This window comes from Pavona decussata, unplaced genomic scaffold (genome assembly GCF_977016875.1).
Source record: "Pavona decussata unplaced genomic scaffold, jaPavDecu1.1 SCAFFOLD_245, whole genome shotgun sequence".
In the NCBI taxonomy this organism is placed as follows: domain Eukaryota; kingdom Metazoa; phylum Cnidaria; class Anthozoa; order Scleractinia; family Agariciidae; genus Pavona; species Pavona decussata.
Window position 1 is genome coordinate 1301778 of NW_028145650.1, and position 20723 is coordinate 1322500.

Below are 20723 nucleotides of genomic sequence, written 5' to 3' on the forward strand. Positions count from 1 at the left end.
GGGTGCACAATGCACGATATAAGGTCCATGTTTTTTTTTTTGGGTGCAAAATACTAGGCTCCGTCGCCCCCCCTCAGCCACCCCCGTCACGTTTATACCCGAGTAACCCACCTGGGCTTTCCCCATGGGAATACAAGATGCCTCCGTCAATTTGAGGACTGGTGTAAGCCAGAAAGGTGTCCAGGTCTCCCCAATGTTTTAAAATAATTCGCTGGAAATTGAAATTCACCTTTGAGAAAGGCATGGCCTAGTGGATGGGGCACTGGGCTTGTAATCCGGAGGCCTGGGTTCAAGCCCCGCTCTGACCACTTGGATTTGTTTCACGATAGCTCCGTTTTCAAATCCAAGCCCATGCGTTGTAAATAGCCAACTGGTTTGCGTCCCACCAGTTGGGATTTTTAACAAATGATTTATATATAGTGTCCCCAATTAGTGCTACAGTTCTAAAAGTAAAAACTCTCAACACTTAAATAAAGTCATTTATTTTTTTATTTCTCCACTTACTTCTTATAGAATAAAATTGGGAGAATTTGTTTGAAATTATGTCAAAACATTTCATCTTTGGTAATGTTTCTTTTACTGTAGTGATATTGTAAGGAAAAATAAGATGCTGGTTACATTTTCTCTGGCAAGTCTGTCAGCCTATTAACTGCAATACCAGAATGCTCTTACATAAATTTTACATGCACTTCTGTATCATGGACGTACCTTACAGTACAGGTGTCTTTGTATGCTTTTTCACTTGAGTAAAATTCTTTTTATCATTTATTTAATTCTCTTTTCTCCCACTCTAAGGGGAATACTCTCAGTTACACAAAATAATAATTCTTGGGTTGGTATAGTTACACCAATGAGTGCTTTCTCAAAGTCACTACTGCCCACACAATTTTCACTTTTTTCCCACTTTTAGGTTGTTTTTTACTTGGGTTAAAGAGTTCAGCTATGTGTTTTAAACATGTTCATGGCCACAGCTTTCAAGCCATGTTCGTTCTTGTAGCCATCAATGTCAAAGTTAGGGCGCTCATCAACCGCAGCATCATCCCTGTCCAAGATGCCCTTTTGTTCAAACACGAAAATAAAGTACCTGTGGTCATTGGTCATTCCAGGTTTGGGATGAGGAGGAGAAGGAGGGTTGTACTCTGCAAAGATTTAATAACAACATCAGACAAACCTTGACTTATAATTACTTAATAGACAGTATGCGTGTGATGGTGTCCATCAACGAAAGGTTTCTCATTAGCTTCCCTTGTTGTGGTACACCAACATGGAAACTGTCATTTGAATCTGTAAGGATTGGTTGCATATGACGCATAGTTAGCAATAAAGGGTGTTTTTAAACTTTCTGCTAACTTGAGCAAAAAGTAGTTTCCTTTCTTCATGTTGATATTTCTTCAGAGTATGTAGTACATGGATATCAGCTACAGTTGTGTACGTAATAAGGCTGTGAGAAGTCTCAGTAGACTGAAAATCCAGCATTGATAAGTTAGACTTGTTCACTGGACATAAAAAGTAGCCTTACATGCATGCAATTTTCTTTTAACACTTCCTTGGTGTTGGTTTGTTAACTGTGTCACTGGACCTTAGCCGAAAGAGCAGCCACAGCCACAACCACACAGAAATGCAACTTCATTATTTATTTAACTATCACAAGTGAACCCATTTCAAAGCACTCAGTCATCATCCCACCCACACACAAACACCACATTTTTTTACCTATCCTCTCATAAGTAGAAGGCATGGGCTTACTCCCTGACTGTCAAAGGCTACTGCATCTCAGATTACAGTGTAACAGCTTTACTACAATGCAGAATGGTGGTGACACCCCATCTAAGTGGACATGCAGTCATTGTCCCAGCTACAAAAAAACACAGCATTTCTGCCTCTCATAAGTGGACACCTATCCTAAATGGACACTCATTGTCCCAGGCACATGCACACACTACACTGACCCTTACCTCTCCTAAGTGGGCTATCAGTCCTTGTTCCAGTCACATACACAATACACAAAAAGAGACACATTTTTCCTCTCATAAGTGGATACCTCTTCTCAGTACAGGCTTGCAATTATATGGCTTAAGAGTGCCCAGTTATTAAAGGACAGTACAACTCAAGATAAGCTTCCCGAGTAACACGCCTACCTGTAAAAGTCTCACCAGAGGAAATATCTCCATTGGCCAGATCGTCTCCCTGAAAAAAAAAAAGGATACAAAAGTACATTTCAAAGCACTGAACTGTCAAGCTGTAATTCTGGAAACCAACACATGGAGTACTGTTGAACCTTGCAGAAAGCTTGAAAATATTTCCAGTTGCACATGCATAACCTGCAATTGGTGTAGCTAGGATATAACAGTCAGTAGAATGCATCCAAATCTCCTATAAAAAGTGGCGCACACAACAAGCTGGAAGTGAAAATGGGTTACGTTGTGTTAATTGTGCAAATTAACTGGAAATAAAACATGCAGGAAATGTTCTTCCTTTTGTTTTAATCTTGAGATTTTTCACTATGAATATCTTAAGTTCTTTTGTTATTTATTCATTCATTAAGTTTTTGTTTTGTTTTGTGTGCAAACAAAATTCAAGGCATGTATGTCACTTCAAATTAGTAACAAAGTTTGGGGAAAGTTAACAATATTTGGAAGTTTGTATGTTGACAGACGCGATGTATATTAGTTAAATGTAAGAGATGGTTGTCCTGGCAGGACAGTTCACATGTACAATTTTGTTTTAAGATTTGAATTTCAGAAAGGTTTTCTCAGAAATGGATTGAGACCATAGGCAGTGAAAGAGTTTTAAATGCAATAACTGAAACTCTTCTCTTACATCTATGTTGCCAACAATCCAATGAAGCCAACTCCGATAGTCTGGCTTGTCTGCAAAGGGTGCATCAGGGTCCACCATTGCAATCAGGTATTTCACTCCAGTTTTCTACGATGCACATTTGAAAAATATGGATGTAATAAATGTACAACAAACCCAAGGAAGAGTGCTCCATCCAGGTTCCAAATAATGAGAAACGGGTGGAACTTCGAGGTGTTTGAATATTGGATGAAACAATCTTTCAAGTGTTTGATATTGCTTCTTACACCATTAGCCCTTTGAATGCCAAGGATGTCCATGTATATACATCCTGAAATATGAGTCTCAGATACCAAAGACAAACAATTACTTCCTCAAAGAAACACTCGTTTAGTTTCGTTGCTCACCATTTTTGTCCAAGGTTGTCTAGAAGAGTCTGAGAAAGAACAAAAAGTTCAGTGACAAGAAAATTTGTATTGTGGGCACAAAATATCACCCAAGGCTTGTTGATATTTGTGACTAAATCCAACAAGATGTCATGGTCACTTTGAATCAGTGTCGATCAAGGAAGCTCTGGTAGAAATTTCCGCAATAAGAGACTCAAAATTAGTCAAAGAAAGCCTGTTAGACAGTGAACAAGATGGTAGTTGGAATACAGTGATGATAGTTCTGAGTCAGATGATGAAGTTGAAAGCACCGAAAAAAAAAAAGGTTCTGATGAAAGTGACGTTGATGTCATTGAAGATGCATTGGCTATTGCAAGTGACAGGAATTTAGCAGGTCATGTTTTGCATTTTTCTAGATCATGAATATGAAATTAACAGGAGTTAAAAAACTTTTCCAGTGTTGAATTACCAAGAAATAAATCTTCATGAAAAACCCAAGATGGAATTCAAAAGGTTAATAAATGTCAAAGAAATTTCAAGCAAAAAAATTACGTAAATCCAAACCTCCTTCACGGTAGTGATTTCCTTTCGATTCTCTTCATGTATATATTAATGATTTGAGCAGTACATATAAGAGATCATTACTTCCCATATTAATACTTTAGAACACAATTGATGATTTATTCAGCAACTGTCACTGATATTACCTGGAAGCATTTGTTTCAATTTGTAAATAACAAAAAATTTGTTACAGAGAAGCTAAATCAGTAATTATTGTTTCTACCAAACCTGAAATTTGGATTCCATTGAAATCGATTTTCATTTCCACAGAAGAATACAAAAAATTCAAAATAAAACTTATTCCAGAAGCCAAACTTGAGACACGTGAGAATTTCACAGTTTTCTAGATTTCCATAACCCATCCGTCACCCAACACAAATCTACATTTGCTGTAAATATTTTGTTTCTTTTTCCTCTGCAAAGACAACTGCTTTCAACCCAGAATTCTAAGACCCCCACTTCGTGCTTTTTAGGCTCATGGCTGAAAAACTGAAGCTGCAACTAGAGATATTGTAAGAGAAGAAAAACAAACAAAAAAGAAACATGCAGTTGACCACAGGGAGATGGATTATGCAAATCAGAAAACTTGTAAAATAGGGTCAGGATTTGAAGAACCAGGAAGTTCAACCGACAAAATTGCAGGTAAACAGGGCACTAGAGGCATAACAAACAAAAGAGGCATCAGGGCCGGGTTATTTGAAAGCCCATTAACACTAATCTCTGATTAAAAATTAACCAAGGTTTTCATCTCGTGCCATTTTTAAAAGCTAGCTTTAATGGTAAAGAAAACTGAGTCTATGTCAAAACTAAGGGATTAACATCTCTTGGAAGAACCTTTATTGATTAGCAATTAAAATTAAAATTGAACCAAAGTTTACGTTAATTATAACCCAGGCTTGGATTGGCTAATCGGGTTTTTAATAACTGGGCCCAGATGGCTTGATGTTCATTGATACAATATATAATGCTAGTATTGATTTTCTTTTTCCTTCCTTGTTTCTTGGGGAGGGTTAGGGGCATCCAAAACAAAATAATATAAGGAAGGAGGGTGTTAAAAAAAGACCATGAATCAAATAGTGCAATACCAAGGTCCTTGTGCAAGGTCAGCTTTATCAAGATGGTCTCGGCGGAAAAGGGTCAAGCTCCTTTGGTTAATTAAACTGCACAGATATTACACTGCATTAAAATACTTAAGCTTAAGTTTACCGCATTTTTGAAAGTAACCGCAGGCGCTTCTCGTCCGTTCACTTGGTCTAACTGCACTTCACTCCCACAATTCGCTGCCGTGAGTTCATACGTTCCAAAATCTTCATCTTGGAATTCAAGACTGCCACATTTTTTCTCGATCAGCGATGAGCTGTCATCTTCAATCAAACTGTAAATTGGTAAAAAACCAAAAGCCAGAAGAAGCAACATTATTCGACCACGTAGTATCCCACGTAGTCCACAACAAAAGCTACCCGCCATTTTCTTCCAATAGTGGTCACGTGACACAAAATGGCGTACAGCTCTTTAAAAATTGCCTCAGGGAGGGGATGTTCAGGCAAACGTCACGTAGATGTTACGTATTTCTTTCGCAATCTCCTTTGTCACATTGTCACACCGTACTTACAGTAATACATACAATTCTAAAAATATACCGATTGAAAATACGTAACTTGACGTCCTTGGCCGATGTGTGACGTCGTAACATTTTAAAATCCTGAAACTACGTGCCCTCGTTCAATCTATCTTCCTTTTATTGATTCTAGTCATCAGGTGCAATTTTTACTGTAAACAAATGAACAGTTTTATGTTTGTATTTCTAGTGAATGTGTCACAACCATAATTTTCTAACTGAAAAAGTGAGAAACAATGATGATTACTGACGACGCAACGCCAATGAAGACGTCACTTGTCAATATAAATTCACGTCATTTGCAAATTCCAACTACGTCATATTTAAATGTACCCAAACTGTCCAAAACCTAAACTTGTGATGAAGGCGTTCAAGAAAAAAAGTAACTAACCAGTCATGTACTCATGTTCCCCACAAAACCTAAATTTGGTCATTTCACGACAGTTTTTTGTTTTGCAAAAGACGGTGAAGAAGTTAAATATGCTTAAGTGTATAACGCACGTGCACCTATTGTTTTGTAGCGTTCGCCGTTCAGGCCGTTCCTAAACTCTCAAATATTGAAGTGTTGAGTTTTAATTGTCTGATAAGAGTTCTTCTTTACATCTAGTGCATTTTTTCGCCGCCATCAGCTGGTGAAACGAACGGCAGTAGAAGGACGTGACTAATGCACGTACAGCTGCTCACTTGCAAAAAGCTAATTGATGCAAGCCGAACTGAAAGCTGCGTTCACATAAATTTGTTTAGATCAGTTAGATTAATTGAGCATGTTTAAATGAAACGACTTTCTCTTAGCATTAACATGCATGTTTGTAACTGCATTGTTGGCGCTAGGGAACGAAATTTTCGCGAGGTGGAGCATGACATTTCCGCGGGCAACTACATAATTAAACAAGAGTCAGTGTTTCTGCCGAGAGACGATAATCGGCTGATAGTTGCCCCGCGCAAATTCAATATTCTTAAAACAAATACTGGCCCGAGAAGCGAAGCTTCAAATGATCATTTGACTTGTTGTTTTTTACCGTTCTGTTGTTTCTGTTTTTTCTTATAGTTTTGGGTCGATTGTAATTGGTTAAACAGTTGTGGTCTTCCCGCTGTCTGCACGCCAGTTATAATTTTTTTCTTCTCTTCCTATGAGTGTAGGCGCAGCAAAATAAAACAAAATAAGATAAACATGCTAGTTATAAGAACATTAAATTTCCAAGAGGAAGCCTTAAGACCGATAGTCCCGAGACAGAAACTGTCTCTATTGTTTTTATTCGATTTATTGTGCACCACTGCAAATTTCAACTTCCGTACAAAAGACCACAAAAGTCAGCTCACAAATTTCACCTTGAAGTTGAAACGAAAATTAAACATGTAAAAGGAATATGTAACGCACTATGTGAAAATATGGTTCACCGGCGAGGACTCGAATCCCGGTCTATTGCATTCAAGAACGGCCGTGATTACCACTACACCATAGGCGAACTAAAGTGAAAGCGGACGAAATGAGCCAACTAGCTTGTTCTTATTACATCAGTCTGTTTCAAGGAACGAAAAGGACACTGAACAACTTGCAATGAAAGCGATGAAAGAAACTTAACCTGTTTGTTACTGAATTGGAAGCCAAGAATAGGAGATTTTTTCGCCGACGAGCACTATCCATCCGGGAATTTTCACTAGGTGGACAGTGTGTCTGTCGAGGGTCTGTCGGCTGATAGTTGTCCCGCGACATTTTGAGGTTCTTTAAACTACCTTATTGTTACTTATTTTCGCGGGTCGCGAAAATGGAACGAACATATTATGCGGGACTTTAATTTCGCGAATTGGCCTAAAACAAATATTAAAAGGAAATAAATTTCGTGAAAAATACTGATCTGCAGGTCTCAGAGTGGCACACCTGATTTTCCATGACAATAGTTTCCAATGACACTGAACTCACGACAAGGAACAGCGAAATAATTAAGAAGTATAAACAGCTTGTCGTGACGAGTTATACAAGGAACCTGATAGGAAAGGATTGTTTGACGACTGCACCAAGGATATATTACAAGAACTGCAGCAAGAATGTGATATTGATTCAGACGAAGAGAGCTCCGCCGAAACCTGAGTAGAGAACATGGACAAGATAATTATTAAATTAATTACATCCATTTTGAAATCACTGGTGATCCTTGGAATCTGATTGGTCCAAAATGGTGCAATTTATTCCCAAATTGCACCATTTTTTTGCTCTAAATTGCATCCTTTCTTTAGCCCATCAAAATGGAAATGAAGTAACACAAATAGAATATTAATATTGACAATGATACTCTGTGATTTCAAAATGGATGTAATTAAGTGGTAATTGAACTTCGTGTCGTGCAATTTTGGTCTGAAATCATACTTGTGATTTCAAATCAAACTCGCGCTGCGCGCTCGTTTGATTTTGAAATCACGCGTATGATTTCAGACCAAATTGCACTCCACTCAGTTCAATTACCAATATAAACTGACGTTGACTTTGATTAAAGAATTATTCAGCATCAGGGTATTAAATTTCGAGTGGTTAATTTTCTCGAAAAATTGTTCGCGGGTCTTTAATTCCGCGATATTTTTTAAATCGCGAGGATCCCGAAAATTAAGTCCCGCGAAAATAAGTGACAATAAGGTAATAAATTTTCGCAAAATTAAGGTGGCTCCGAACCTGTAGATGTATGCTAGAAACAAACCAACCATTAGATCCTTTCAATTATCGCTCGTTCGCTATTTGGTTCTGTGGCTGCGTTAATTTGTTTACTGTCCTCCTTTCCTCCGTCAGTTAGTCCGTCTGTTTCTGGATCATCACGAGAGTAAGCAAAAATGGGCGACTGATCGGGTGCATACAGGTCGAGATTTTGCTATCTGATAAGGTAGTTTTTTTAGGAGCTCCGTGTTAGGAAAAACAAACCTGAACATACTCAACAATTATCAAAGAACAAATTATCCTATGTATCTCGTTCCCATAGTTTTCTTATAAAATTGGAGAGAAGTTATTAAAGAAACTTGATGCTGATCACTGTTAGGGCTTAAAGGGTTAAGTAAAAGTTGTGGCTTTTTTCGGTCAATCACTTCAATTGGCATGACGTACGCTTTCATTACTGTATTTGGTTCTCTTTCATTTGGCCTACCGATTTCATTTATTTGCGGACGCAAATAGTGAGAATCCAAAATTACTTTAGTTTAGCTTTAGATCATAACAGACTGTCCAATTTCATTTTAACGTAGTATGTCACGTTTTATTGCGCTTGATAAGATCCATCTTAGCGCATGTGCAGGCACTCGAAAAGTACCAGGGCTCAACGTTTAACAATATGGACTTTGTTTGCCACATTGCCGGAATGGAACTGAAAATGATCCCCTCTCCTTATGTTATAATCATTTCACTTATTATCACAGCATTCTGGAATTCCGATCTGAACATATTCATGGCCACCGGTTTAAGGCCGAAATCTTTCATAAAACCGTCAATGTTGAAACCGCATCTATTGGCGATGTGAATTCCGTCAACCAGTTTTTCTTTCTGCTGAAAAACGAAGAAGTAAAAGCGATGAATGCCTTGTCCTGGCTGAGGATTGGGCGGGTTGTATTCTAGGAAACCAAAAAAGGAGCAATTAACATCTGAATATGAAAGAAAGCACAAGTAAACTATAGCTCAGGTTTGCTGGCGGAAATCTTGCGATAAAAGATTCCAGTACAGGGATGTTGTGTCCACCTATGCCGTGCAATGTTGCAGACATCTTGTAATAGAGAGATTTAGGATTATGATAGACTGCTAGCAGTCCCTTTCTGGATAGTCAGAAGGCGCACGAAATAGCCGATCGAAAACTGGACCCGAAAACTGGCTTTTTCGCTCGGCTATTTTACGCGCCCTCTCGACTATCCAGAATTAAAGGGACTGCTAGCAGTCTAAGTAAACGACAGGAATGACCACGTGACCGTATTTATCCTTCATTTGCCGCTCGATGTTTTCAGCTTGTGAAAAAAATTGTTTAGTTTTCCTTTATCATGAAAGGCCAGAATTGTTTTCTACTATTCTCATCTATGTACTCATTTTATCAAGAAAAGATAAACGCGAATCTCACGTTTGCGCTTTGCCGTAAACGCGATCTCTAACCTGTTACAATTCATTTAATGTATTTTTAAGTGACAACTTGAATTAAATCGAAAGGACACCGTTTTTCACCAATTACACCCAAAACGTAATGCCAAATTATCTTTAAAACGGCCGATATGCAGCGCCTGGAAACTATTCATGAAAGTCTTTGGCTACGGATGGCCAAGAAGGAAAGAAAAACCGAAGCTCTCGAGTGCTTTCTCTCTATCTTAGATAAGATTGAAATAACTTATGATTTGCGGCTCATTGCCTCTTTGAAAATTTATTTCATTTCATCCCATTGATGATCAAGAAGCAAATCATATACGAGCAAGGAATTTAGATATAAATGAAGTCAATCAAGGGGATAATTCCCATGATACCGCCCCCCTTCCAGCCATAATTACCAAGATATACTGACCTCCGTAGATGTTTCCTCCCCGTATCTTACCATGGGCCAGATACTTTCCCTAAGATGAGAACAATAACGATAATTCAAGTCGTCTGTATAATTTTTTCATGAGCCAATCAAATCAATAAAGATACCCGAAATAGGCCATTTCCAGGTTGCTTCGAACCTCACTATGGAAGCGAGGCTAAGTGTAAAGCTTTTCGTATAAAACTTAGTTTTGTCAGTGTATATTAATGAAAACTGATTGTCATAATAAAAAAAACTTTGCACTTAGTCTAGCTTTCACAATAAGGTTCAAAGCAACTCTGAAATGGCCTATTAATTCATCCAGCTGTGTTGCAAGTCGGGAAGGTATTGAACAATAGCATTTTGCCGTGTAGTGTGGAAGTGCTTTGTACATTAAAAATGACGTCCAGTGACTATTGTACGGACGAAACAACATGTTTCACTTAAGGGGGCATTCTGGTCAACTTTTAAAACATTTCATCACTTTAACAGTTTTTCGAGTCAGGTTATCTCTGCGAGATTGCAGTTGATCCCCAAATTCCTTCAGTAGGAGCACGGGCTCATTTACTGAACAGCGGCTGTTAATCGAGCCTAGCGGTGGTTTCGTTAGTCTCTTGGTGCGATATAGATATTGGGTAGTCAGTTAATGACACGTGATCATACTGCTTAACTGTATCTATATTAATTTGAGATATTTGTGTCTTTTGAATTATAACTTACCATGACATTTCCAAAGATGAAGTGTACCCAGTGGCGACAGAGCGGATTGCGAAAAGAAGGAGTGTCAGGATCTAACATGGCCACAAGGTACAGAGTTTCGTTATCCTGTTAAAAATATGTGAGAGGACAAAAAGTATAAAGCAGTAGAAATTATTGCTACTTTAATCCATGAACAACAGCCAGGGATAGTAAGTCACCCAATTGGGTGCAATGTGGGTACTACCCTAGGGTGTCTCTAGGTACAAGCACACTCAGATCAGCCCTTATGCTAATACTAATATCAATACATCATTTATATAGCGCTCTATACAAGGCTCTAAAGCGCTTAACAAGAAATATCGAACTATAAAGTTACTATACTAGAAATGTGAAAATAATAACAATAAAAAAGTGCAATGACAGGGTCGAGAGGAAGTTGAAAACAAGCAATACGAAACCAATAGGTTTTCAGTTTAGATTTAAATTCGTTTAGCCCTTATTGCTAGTGTTTATTGCCGTAGGAGACTAAAGCACTGTAAGTTTATTTATATCCTCGTTCATCCAGCTGCAGTCAGTCGGGACGGGGGGGGGAGGGGTGGGGGGGGGGTAAATGGCCTCAACTGAGTGCCGCTGAGTCTCCTAGGATAGTACCCAATTATACACCTCGGGATATAGGGACACAACATGCTATCTGAGAGCTCCGAGCTAAAGTTCACCCATGTCGAGAGGTCTTGGTGTTTGGGAATGAGGATTTTTTTTGGGAGGGGGGGGGGGGGAGGTGGGGGTTAGTCCCTCACTTTTTCATCTTTATAGGACTCTACAGTCATGTGAAAGCCGAGAGGGTATGGCGTTTTAACGATGTTGGTCTGATAAAAGGACAACGTTGCTTCTCCGACTGAAACTGGGTATAACGATTTTGTGTACGACCATAGACAGCAAGGAGCACCGGCATCGGTTACGTTACCCGCGGTATGGCCAGCACCTTACACAGCACAGCCATATTACCAGAGGCAGTTATGGACAACTGTTTCATCCTTGTTAGGACCCATTATTGACCATCAACACGGCATTGGTGGTGTGCTCCTTGCTGTCTGTAGATGTTTTACTGTTTTCCTTAGCATAAAAAGGTGGAGGTGAGGGGGAAAGGTTTCACGGGCTTGCTCTGAGATGAAGCTTGAAACCTCTCACTCTTTGACCTAAAAATTTAGGGCGCATGAGTAGCGTGAGTGGTCCCTCTTGTCACTCAAGAAAAACAGTCTCGTCCTCAGAGCACGCTCTACTTAGTGCTCAGTGACCAAATTGCATGGGATCTGGAGATGAGATTGTCAAGAACAGCTGGCCGAACGATAAACATTGGCAACTTTCTCGCGCGATCGCGAAAGTCGCCTGCTTTACCGCGCGACACGGTACTTTCTCGCAGAAAGGCGTACTTTGCCTGACTAACTACAAGGCATTTAATAGAAAAAAAGGTATCGGTAAATACACGGAAATGAATACAAAATTTAACGTACCTGTGAAAACTTTACAATGGGAATTTCTTTGTTCACCTCATCTATAGGAACCACCTCACCACAGTTCTTCCTATTAAATACTCTATCGCCGATAACTACTTCCGCAAACGGTAACCTTTTCCCGTTATACTGAAAGTCTTCACAAGAGTCTTGAGCGTTTGGATGGCTGTCCTCAAGAAGATTAATCGACTTTACTTGAACAAGAACGAGGGCAAAGAAGAGGACGCTGAAGAAATCCATTTTGGATCCGCCACACTTTGTGCTGGAGAGTTGTGTCTCTGGATTAATATTCACATTGTTTTTGTTTTGTGCTTGCACGTGCTACGAGCAAAATTAAATCGGCGTACATGAGTGGCATGACACATGTGTGCCTACTGAAAAAAATATTAGGGAGTTTTAGCAACGAAGACGCCGACTGCAGCGAAAACATCGCTATTAAAATAAATTTGCGTTTTTTCAAACGTTAAATGTAGGTGAAATTTCCTGGAGTCGACTTCTTGGAGACCACACCCAAGTTTACAAAGAGAAAGAAAAATTCGTCGTCGCGTGTTTACGTCCTTCACAAAACATCCCATCAGGAAATTTCACGTCCTAGTCGTGCAGTGACGGCAACGAAATGTACAAAAAAGTGTGATGCACGGGCAGAGTTGTTGTTTTCGTTATTTTTGTTTTGTTTACGTTCTCTTAACAGTCGCCGTCGTCGTTGCTATAAACTCCCTACAATAATTATCGGTACTGTAAACAACATCCCTTTTAAGGACACAAGAAGGCGCATTTTTGGTAAAGGTTTGGTCTCGACGTCGTTTCACATTCCTCAAGTGATTCCAGGTAACATATAGGTCACGTTTGAGTCGTGTCGGGTGCAATTACTGTTCAAGTTTCGGGAGATGGGAATCGGATCTACATTGTTTGGCTGTAATCTGGCTCCATGCAGTTGTTCAAAGAGCACACAATTCAACTTTATCCAGTGGATAACCCGCTATCCAGCGGAAGCGGATAAAATGTACTCCAACAAAAACATTTTATCTACTGGATAGCGACTTCTGCGCTCCTTGAACAACTGGGACCTCACAGCAACTTTATCAACCTTTCTGAACAGTTTTGCAATTTGCAATAATCCTTTTGGGGTCTATCCCGATCTTCACGTTTTTCTTGGGACCTATACTGTTTTTTGAATGCACAGAATACAACTGAATCCTAATACAGTTTACTCAGAATGATGGGAATTGCGTTAAATGGGGAAGTCTGCGAGCAAGCTTTCGGGAGAGAGGGGGGAACGGGGAGGGGAGAAGGAGCGAAAGCTGGCTCACACGTTATGACAAACGGCGAAATTGCGTTCTTTTGGGAACTGATATTTCTGTCTATTCTGTTATTCCTGAACCGGAATATTTAACAATTATTCCACGAGCGGGCGTTGGATATGAAATGATAGATTTGCCAACGAGCGCCGAGTTGGCTATAATCATCTCATATCCAACAAGCTTGAGTGGACAATCAAGAAATATTGCTAGATCTTGCTGATTTCGCTTGGAAAGAAAAACCAGAAGACAATTTAATGGTCTCTATTTCTCGGGCATGGCATAATGCCTTCATATTGACGCGTTTCCCTATTAAATATTGCTGCTATGTACATCAACTACTAACGTTCACGCACATATGCCAACACGAATTCGCAAACCTTAGTTTGCCGTGGAACCAATGGCAAAGAGCGGCACGTTTACTCCAAATACGCTGAATTAATCGAATCAACAGGCTTCCCCAGTTTAAGAAACAGAGAAAACAAACCAATTAAAGTTTGATACTTAAAATTAAAAGACACAAATAAAAAACGTCTGAAGTTTATTTAAATACAGAATACTCGATGAATAAAAATTATATACACGCCATTAACAAGTCAACACTGTCTAAAAATGATATAAACGTGGCCAAAATTGGAGGTATCATTTTCGAATGTGTTGAATGCACTGGTAGAACCAGGGGATGCCCAAATATTATTCGTTATCTGTCTAGTGGCCACAAAACAAGTGGGAACAAAGGAGTTGATCGTGTATACTCAAGTATACTTCTTCCAATTACAGGTTTGTCTTTCACCAAGGAGTGACGGTCAGTTTGCTTAAAGAAGTGGACTATTTGCAAGAAGTACATGTATTGTCTCTCTTAACACATGCTGACTTACTGTAAAACATTGCTCATAATATATAACAAGCAACAAACATTTCACGCTAAAAATGCCGCTCAAGACGTTGTACGTAGTAGCAGGCAAACTGCCTTTTAACGAACGCCCTCAAGTGTCTACCGTACGACAAGCAATTTTTTTTGCCCACAAAAACGAAAAAAAAATTGTTCCTGGAAAAATTTCAGGCAAAAATGTATCCCACCTCCCACCACTAATTCATAGACGATCGCAGGAACTACAGCAGTGTGATGAAGAGCTCGTTCGATTTCCGTGAGTTTGCAGCTTATCTTTGACTCGACCGTACATGTGACTACAGATATGAATTGTATGTCTTCTAACTTTCATTCCTATTACTGTGGTAAAAGTTTTCAAAATTATACATGTACGACTTCCTGGGTATCGCAAACAAAATCAATTTCCCGCCGAAGACATTAGTACCTCAAAATTGCAAAACGTAGTTTCCGCGAAGCTAGAAAAAAGGAACTATCGCTAATGTTTCGTGCCACACGGTAACTTCCTTACGTGACCACCTTGGTTTAATCTAGTTCTAATTATTTAGTTCGGCTTCTAACTGGTTCCTTCCAAAAATTGTCGCTTACGGCAAATGGCGACAGATTCAACGGCCTCTCACTATGAAACATACAGCAAGCACACATGTCACACAATGAAGGCTTAGTAAAAAGAAGTCCGATGGAATTTCTCAATTCTCACTCGCCTCATTAGCTCTTGTCTTGCGCATCATGAAGGTTCAAAATGTTTGTAATCGGCAGCAGTTCTCCTTTCTCGTCTCTGTACTTTTCCTCGAATTTTCGTATGTCGCTGCCGCACTCATATTTGAAGATATCCACAATCTTATTCCAGCGCGAGATTTTGCTGCGCTGGCTGGCTTTCTGGGTCGGCGTCCATTGACAAAGCGGCGGCATATCTCCCAGACCATTCTCCCACAAGTAGATCACATCCAGTGCGGTGACTTTCTTCGGAAGAATAAATTCCGAGCCTTTTCTGGGAGAGGCTCCCTCGTCTTCCGCCATGTCAGAGTCACTAGCAGCTTCTTTATCCTGATCAAGCAACTGTTCACCTTCAATGTGATTGCTGCAGAGCTGCTGAATAGATATCTCATCCTTCTGCGCGAGGCTTGAGCTATTCAGACTTGAAGCGGAGAAGCCTTTTGGCAAGTACGAAGGAGGTTCGTTCTCCAGATCGTATTTAGACAGAACAGCAGAGATCGGCAAGAGTTCGCCTTTGGGGTTGCTAAACCGCTCCTCGAACTTCTCCCAGCTTCCGCCGCAATCCTTGCGAAAGATGTCAACGATCTTCTTCCAGCGGAAGAGTTTGGTTTCATGGCCGACTTTGTGGATCTTCTGCCATTTGCTCACAGGCGGAAACAACTCGCAGCCTTCCTCCCACAGCTTCACCACATCTCTGGCAGTAACTTTACGCGGGAGCTGGTAGACCTCGGCCTCAGATCCCTCTCCTGTTTTCGGACCGGACTTTGAGGTGCCAGAGAAAGGTGTGGACAGGCTAGAGGGCGATTCCCAAGCGTCAAACATGGCGACGATCGTGGTGACTGGATACAACTCGCCGCGCTCGTCCGAAAATTTCGACTCAAACAAGCTTAGGTCCCCTTTACAGTGGTACTTGTAGATGTCATAGATTTTGGTCCAGCGCGAAAACTTGCTCCGCTGGCCAGCTTTCTGCGCGGGCGTCCACTGATGCAAAGGCGGCAGATCCCCATATCCCGTCTCCCATAACCTGATGATGTCTTTGGCAGTAACTTTGCGAGGTAAGACGTGAGTTTTTTCTTCCCCAGGGTTTTGAGATTCAACCTTGACTCTATCGACGCCATTCAATGAGGGAGCACTTGCTGTGGGTGATTTTTCATCAACAGAACTGGAATCCAGGTCATCGCTGACCGTGCTCAAGCGGCTCCGAACCTCGGGTATATCAAAGATGGGCCCCGATGTCGCGTTCTCTGCGTCGTACTTTGCGATAATCGATGAAATCGCCATGAGATGGCCACGGTCGTTCGCGTATTTTCTATAGAACATGTCCCAGTTTCTATTGGAGTCCTTGTTGAAGATCTCGACAATTTTGCGCCAGCGGAATATTTTCGTTTCTTGGCCGATTTTTTGCGCGCGTGACCATTGGGAGACTGGGGGGAATTCCTCGCAGCCCTCTTCCCAGAGACGAACGATGTCATTTGGCGTGACTTTCCTCGGTAGGTAGTAACGCACCTCAGTAGATGGTTGTGTCACGCTACCGTCTGCCAATTTGGATTCAGGGTGAGCTTCGCTGTCATCAACATCTTCAGATTCCGAATCTACAGATTTACCAACTGTTTTTTTACTCTCTTCGTCTACTTCTTGGAAACTTTTATCCCCACTGGAGGTGAAACTTTCCTCGAGCTCCGGTTTGGTTTTACCAAGAAATGCCGGAGTTTGCTGCGTTTCGTACAGCGACAAGATCGTTGTCACCGGCAAGACTTCACCTCTGGCGTCGGAGAAGCTCTCTTCGAAGCTATTCATGTCGCCATGGTAGTCCACCTTGAAAATGTCCACGAGTTTTTTCCAACGAGATATCTTGCTCTGTTGCTTGAGCTTTTGCGCGGGTGTCCAATCTTTCAGTGGAGGAAACTCATCGCAGCCGTTTTCCCACAGATTGAGCACCTCTTTAGCCGATACCCTCCTCGGCAGCTCATAACTCTGCAGACCGGATCTCAGCGGCTGCTGTGAGCTGGCAAGCGAGGGCTTCCCGCTCACGAGCTGTACTTTGGGAGTAGGGGTGGTTGGGGTGGTAACGGCAGGCTCTGGTTTAGCAGTGGTGTCGCTGGAGGCTTCCTGTGGAGTGGTGGGTGCTAGGCGTTGGATGAATGGACTTCCACTGGCTAGCAAGTGGTTTTGAGCTTCGACAAGGTCTGACAGCTTTTTGTACGATTCCTCCAGGGCAAGATTGCGGTTTTGAAGGACCTTTACCTGAAAAACAGTGCAACACTAAAATTAGTTCAAGACTGAAGGCAAGATAAAAATACAGTATAACCATGGAATGGCGCTTGAAAACAAGTGTACCAATCAACCATGGATGAAATGCTGGTCCACTGATTTTCTTCATGTAACATACATGAAGACTTTTCCAGGTGTTCAGATAGTGGGGAGGAGTGTGAAAGACTGGGCCTCCTCTCCCGAGCCTCCTTACCTAGTTATTACATTATGATTAGTATCCCCACTATCTTAATGCCTGTAACAATGCCGTGGGACCAATTTATTTAACCGGATAAGGAGAGGCAATGTGGAACAAAAGAAGTAAAAAATTGCAGAAATCAAGTTTGGAACAGCGAAAAAAGCTCAAAAGTGTTTACAACTGGACATACTGCAAAATTCCAAAAATAGGCAAAGGGGTTACGTACATTTATGCAAAGATTCCTTCAGAGACTTTTTTAGGGGAGGGAGGGGGGGGGGGGAAAATAATACCAGAGGAAATTTTGCAGTTCAAAATTGATTAGCCTGTAAAACTAAGCTAACAACCTAAAAAAAATCATGGGCTTTTTCGGGGAGGCTTGTTGGAAGGATGTTTGCATCCGGGATTCAGTAGGCTTATTTTTGGAATTTTTGTTACTTACTTAACATGAGCTAAAATATATGGAAAAGGAGGAAATATATCACTGATGAAAATAATTATAAGGTTAACTTTTGAACCTGTTGTTCCAGCTCTTCAAGTTTCTTTTGAAACTGCAAGGTGACCTGCTCAGCAGACACTGGCTGAGGAGGGGATACATCCTTAGTCGGAATCAACCCTAGAGCCACTTGTGGCATTGGTAAAGGACTGCCGGCAGTCACTTGCACACTGTCCAGTGCATCTGAAAAGTGAAAAGAAAAAGTTACGGTGAAACCACCATTTGAGAACTGTCTTGCCATGGTCACTTACAGCTATTGGGAGGGACTGACGGGTTCTTGAGTTGCGCATCCATTGAGCATGCTTAATAGCACGTCTGATTCTCGTTTATGGCATCTGTACACATGTGGCTGTATGTACAGCCTTTGTATGATATGGTTTATTTTTCTACATATTCAGAAATGTATGTACAGTGAAACCTGTATTACGTGGAGACCTTGAGGAGTGATGGTGGTTTATAGGTTCTGATAAATTGTGCATTGGCCGTTTTTGTGCTAGAGACCTTACGTGTAAATTTGTCTAAGACATGAATGTTATCTTGCAATGCCATTATGGTCTAGGATAGAAATGGAAAATTAGTCAGACATAAATTCAATGTGCAACGTCTTTAACATCTTCTGTTTAGTGTTAGACTGCAAGCAGTCTCTTTCTTCTCCTAAGTTCTGTCATGATCGCACTTAAACAGAGGTTGCCCACTTATCTCTTTTACCCCTTATATCAAAGAACAAATTCCCCTATCTTGTCCCCATATTTTTCTTATAAGCGTACTGGGCAGAAGTTATTAAAATATCAAGAGAATTCACCTTGGGTGATCATATCCTTAATTCTCATAACCTCAGGGGTTGAATAAGCATTGATATTACCAGGAGAAATTTGATGCTGAGCTTAATATTGGAACTGCACAATACAGCTTTCACTTGTATACATGTACATGTTTCTACCACCTTATCATGCGTACAACAACCATGTAACTCAGACAAATCCGGGACTACTCAAACCTACATATAACTTTCAATCTAAAGGTAAAGGTGCACAGAAGCCACAGGCAGACCAGGAGGATTGTTTACTTAGTAACTATCAAAATCTCTAATTTCTCAAGTGTATACAGTCGACTCCTGATAACTTGAACCCTCTCTAACTAGTCGAACCTTGCGCTAACTCTAACCAATTCTCCATTCCTTTCAGGTCATTTTCTATATTATTTTACCCTTGATAACTCGAACTCCCGATAACTCGCACCTTTTTCAATTTCCCTTGAAGGTTTGAGTTATCTGAAGTCGACTGTAATTTATTTTCATTTATGCTTTGTATTAGTTGTGCATGTTACTAGTTTAAAAAAGCTTTACTTCAACTACTGCAACTTTCAGTTGTTTTAATTAATTTTACTGTATTAGTAAAGTAACACATCCTTGTTAGAAATACATATTAGCTGTATTGTTTTTTGAAATAAAGTTGATCATCTTGCAGTATCTCAGCATTTATCTGAATAGACAAGATACCACAACTTTGTATGTAAACTTTAAACTACCTACCCCCTAAAGCATGTGTCACATCACTGTGTGAATCCCCCATAGCCAACTGTTGATAAACTGGTTGTGCTTGCTCATGAACAAGAACACCTCCTTCTTGTGCTGTAGCTGCCAGCTGGAATGGATTGTCATCAGGCAGATCAGTGAATATTTGTACTGCCATTGTGCCAATGTCTGGTTTGATCTCATCACTGATGAATTTAACCTCTGGCCCCAAGTCATCCTTTGCAATTTTTCTTTCTTCTTCGTGAACGCCTTGTCCAGGTTTTCTAAAAAGATAGTTAACACTTATTATTGTAATTCACCAACACTGAGATAAACAAATAATTTGTAATTATTACAAAATAATGATCTCAGGCGTTTGCAACCAAACTATTGCAGAATTATTTAAGATCTGTAATCTGCGATCCTGTAATTCTCTCCCACCAAGCTTAATGGGCAATATGATAGTTGGTGTACACAAAGTCTGAGTCTGTTACCTTTTAAAACTTCCATGCTCAGTTGTGACGATTATAAAGTCATTTTCATCCTGCAAAACACAGATATTATACTCCATTAGGTTGGGACATATTAGGGAGCATGTACAGGAGCATGAAGTGGGGACATGCCCCTCTCATGTGCACTGCATAGGAGGCACAGTACAGAGGCAGAACACATGGGATAATGAATAAATTAATGCATTTTTGTTGGTTCATTTCCATTTTGTAGAAGAGACTAAAAGATCTCCATTGGCTCGAAGTTGATCAACGTATTGTTTTTAAAATTTTGCTGTTTACTTATAAAGCTCTTCATAACTTAGCACCTGTAAATACATACAAGACCTACTCTCAATTTACACCCATATACGCAACCTTTAGTTAGATCTTCTTTTTCAAAACTATTAGTTACTCCTTTCTCTATTTCAGACAAAAAAGTTTGAATCGTTTTCAGGATCGAAAATTTAAATTGAGATGTGAGCTTTCCATTCCGTCTCGGAATCCTTGTCAAGTGGTGTAGGACGTTTTGTCACATGATTAAGGTGAAAAAATATCACGTGACAAAATGTCCCAGTAGATCGCTGGGAGCTCGTATCCAATGTCGTGATTCAATGTCCGAGCCTGGCAATGAATGAATGAGCCTGGCAACCGGGACGTTTTGTCACGTGATAGTTTATCACCTTAATCATGTGACAAAAACGTCCTACACCACTTCACAAAGATTCTGAGATGGAATCGAAAGCTCGTATCTCAATATAATTTTTTGACCCTGAAAACGAAAAATTTTGGTT

At 40.3% G+C, this 20723-nt stretch overlaps 3 protein-coding genes and 1 long non-coding RNA gene across 7 annotated transcripts in view; 1 reads left to right on the plus strand and 3 right to left on the minus strand.

The window, feature by feature from the left end:
* LOC146457221 (uncharacterized) overlaps positions 1-11511 on the plus strand; it is a 176522-nt gene extending 165011 nt beyond the window's left edge. Inside the window, exons 3-4 of the long non-coding RNA XR_014858567.1 lie at positions 10609-10679; positions 11385-11511. This is a non-coding gene — a long non-coding RNA (uncharacterized LOC146457221). The remainder of the gene's footprint in view (positions 1-10608; positions 10680-11384) is intronic.
* Positions 472-5229, minus strand: LOC146457234 (protein D2-like). Its single transcript, XM_085092225.1, has 4 exons — positions 4950-5229; positions 2821-2925; positions 2139-2187; positions 472-1139 (listed from the first exon to the last, which is right to left on the minus strand). Exons 1-4 carry the CDS (start codon positions 5208-5210, stop codon positions 937-939), a joined length of 618 nt encoding a protein of 205 aa, XP_084948351.1. The 5' UTR covers positions 5211-5229; the 3' UTR covers positions 472-936.
* LOC146457235 (protein D2-like) lies at positions 8376-12408 on the minus strand. 3 transcript variants are annotated; one of them, XM_085092237.1, is made up of 4 exons: positions 12083-12408; positions 10593-10697; positions 9876-9924; positions 8381-8949 (listed from the first exon to the last, which is right to left on the minus strand). In XM_085092237.1, exons 1-4 carry the CDS (start codon positions 12320-12322, stop codon positions 8726-8728), a joined length of 618 nt encoding a protein of 205 aa, XP_084948363.1. In that variant the 5' UTR covers positions 12323-12408; the 3' UTR covers positions 8381-8725. The 3 variants fall into 3 exon arrangements, with proteins under 3 accessions (XP_084948364.1, XP_084948363.1, XP_084948365.1); XM_085092239.1 differs by having other exon boundaries at positions 8736-8884; XM_085092238.1 differs by lacking the exon at positions 10593-10697 and having other exon boundaries at positions 8376-8949.
* Positions 12409-13904: 1496 nt separating this feature from the next.
* LOC146457236 (uncharacterized) overlaps positions 13905-20723 on the minus strand; it is an 8210-nt gene continuing 1391 nt past the window's right edge. For both annotated transcript variants that reach the window (XM_085092290.1, XM_085092289.1), the window contains exons 3-6: positions 19936-19985; positions 19460-19725; positions 17951-18111; positions 13905-17230 (exon numbers count right to left, since the gene is read on the minus strand). In XM_085092290.1, the coding sequence (XP_084948416.1) occupies positions 14978-17230; positions 17951-18111; positions 19460-19725; positions 19936-19985 (2730 nt within the window). In that variant the 3' untranslated portion in view covers positions 13905-14977. The remainder of the gene's footprint in view (positions 17231-17950; positions 18112-19459; positions 19726-19935; positions 19986-20723) is intronic.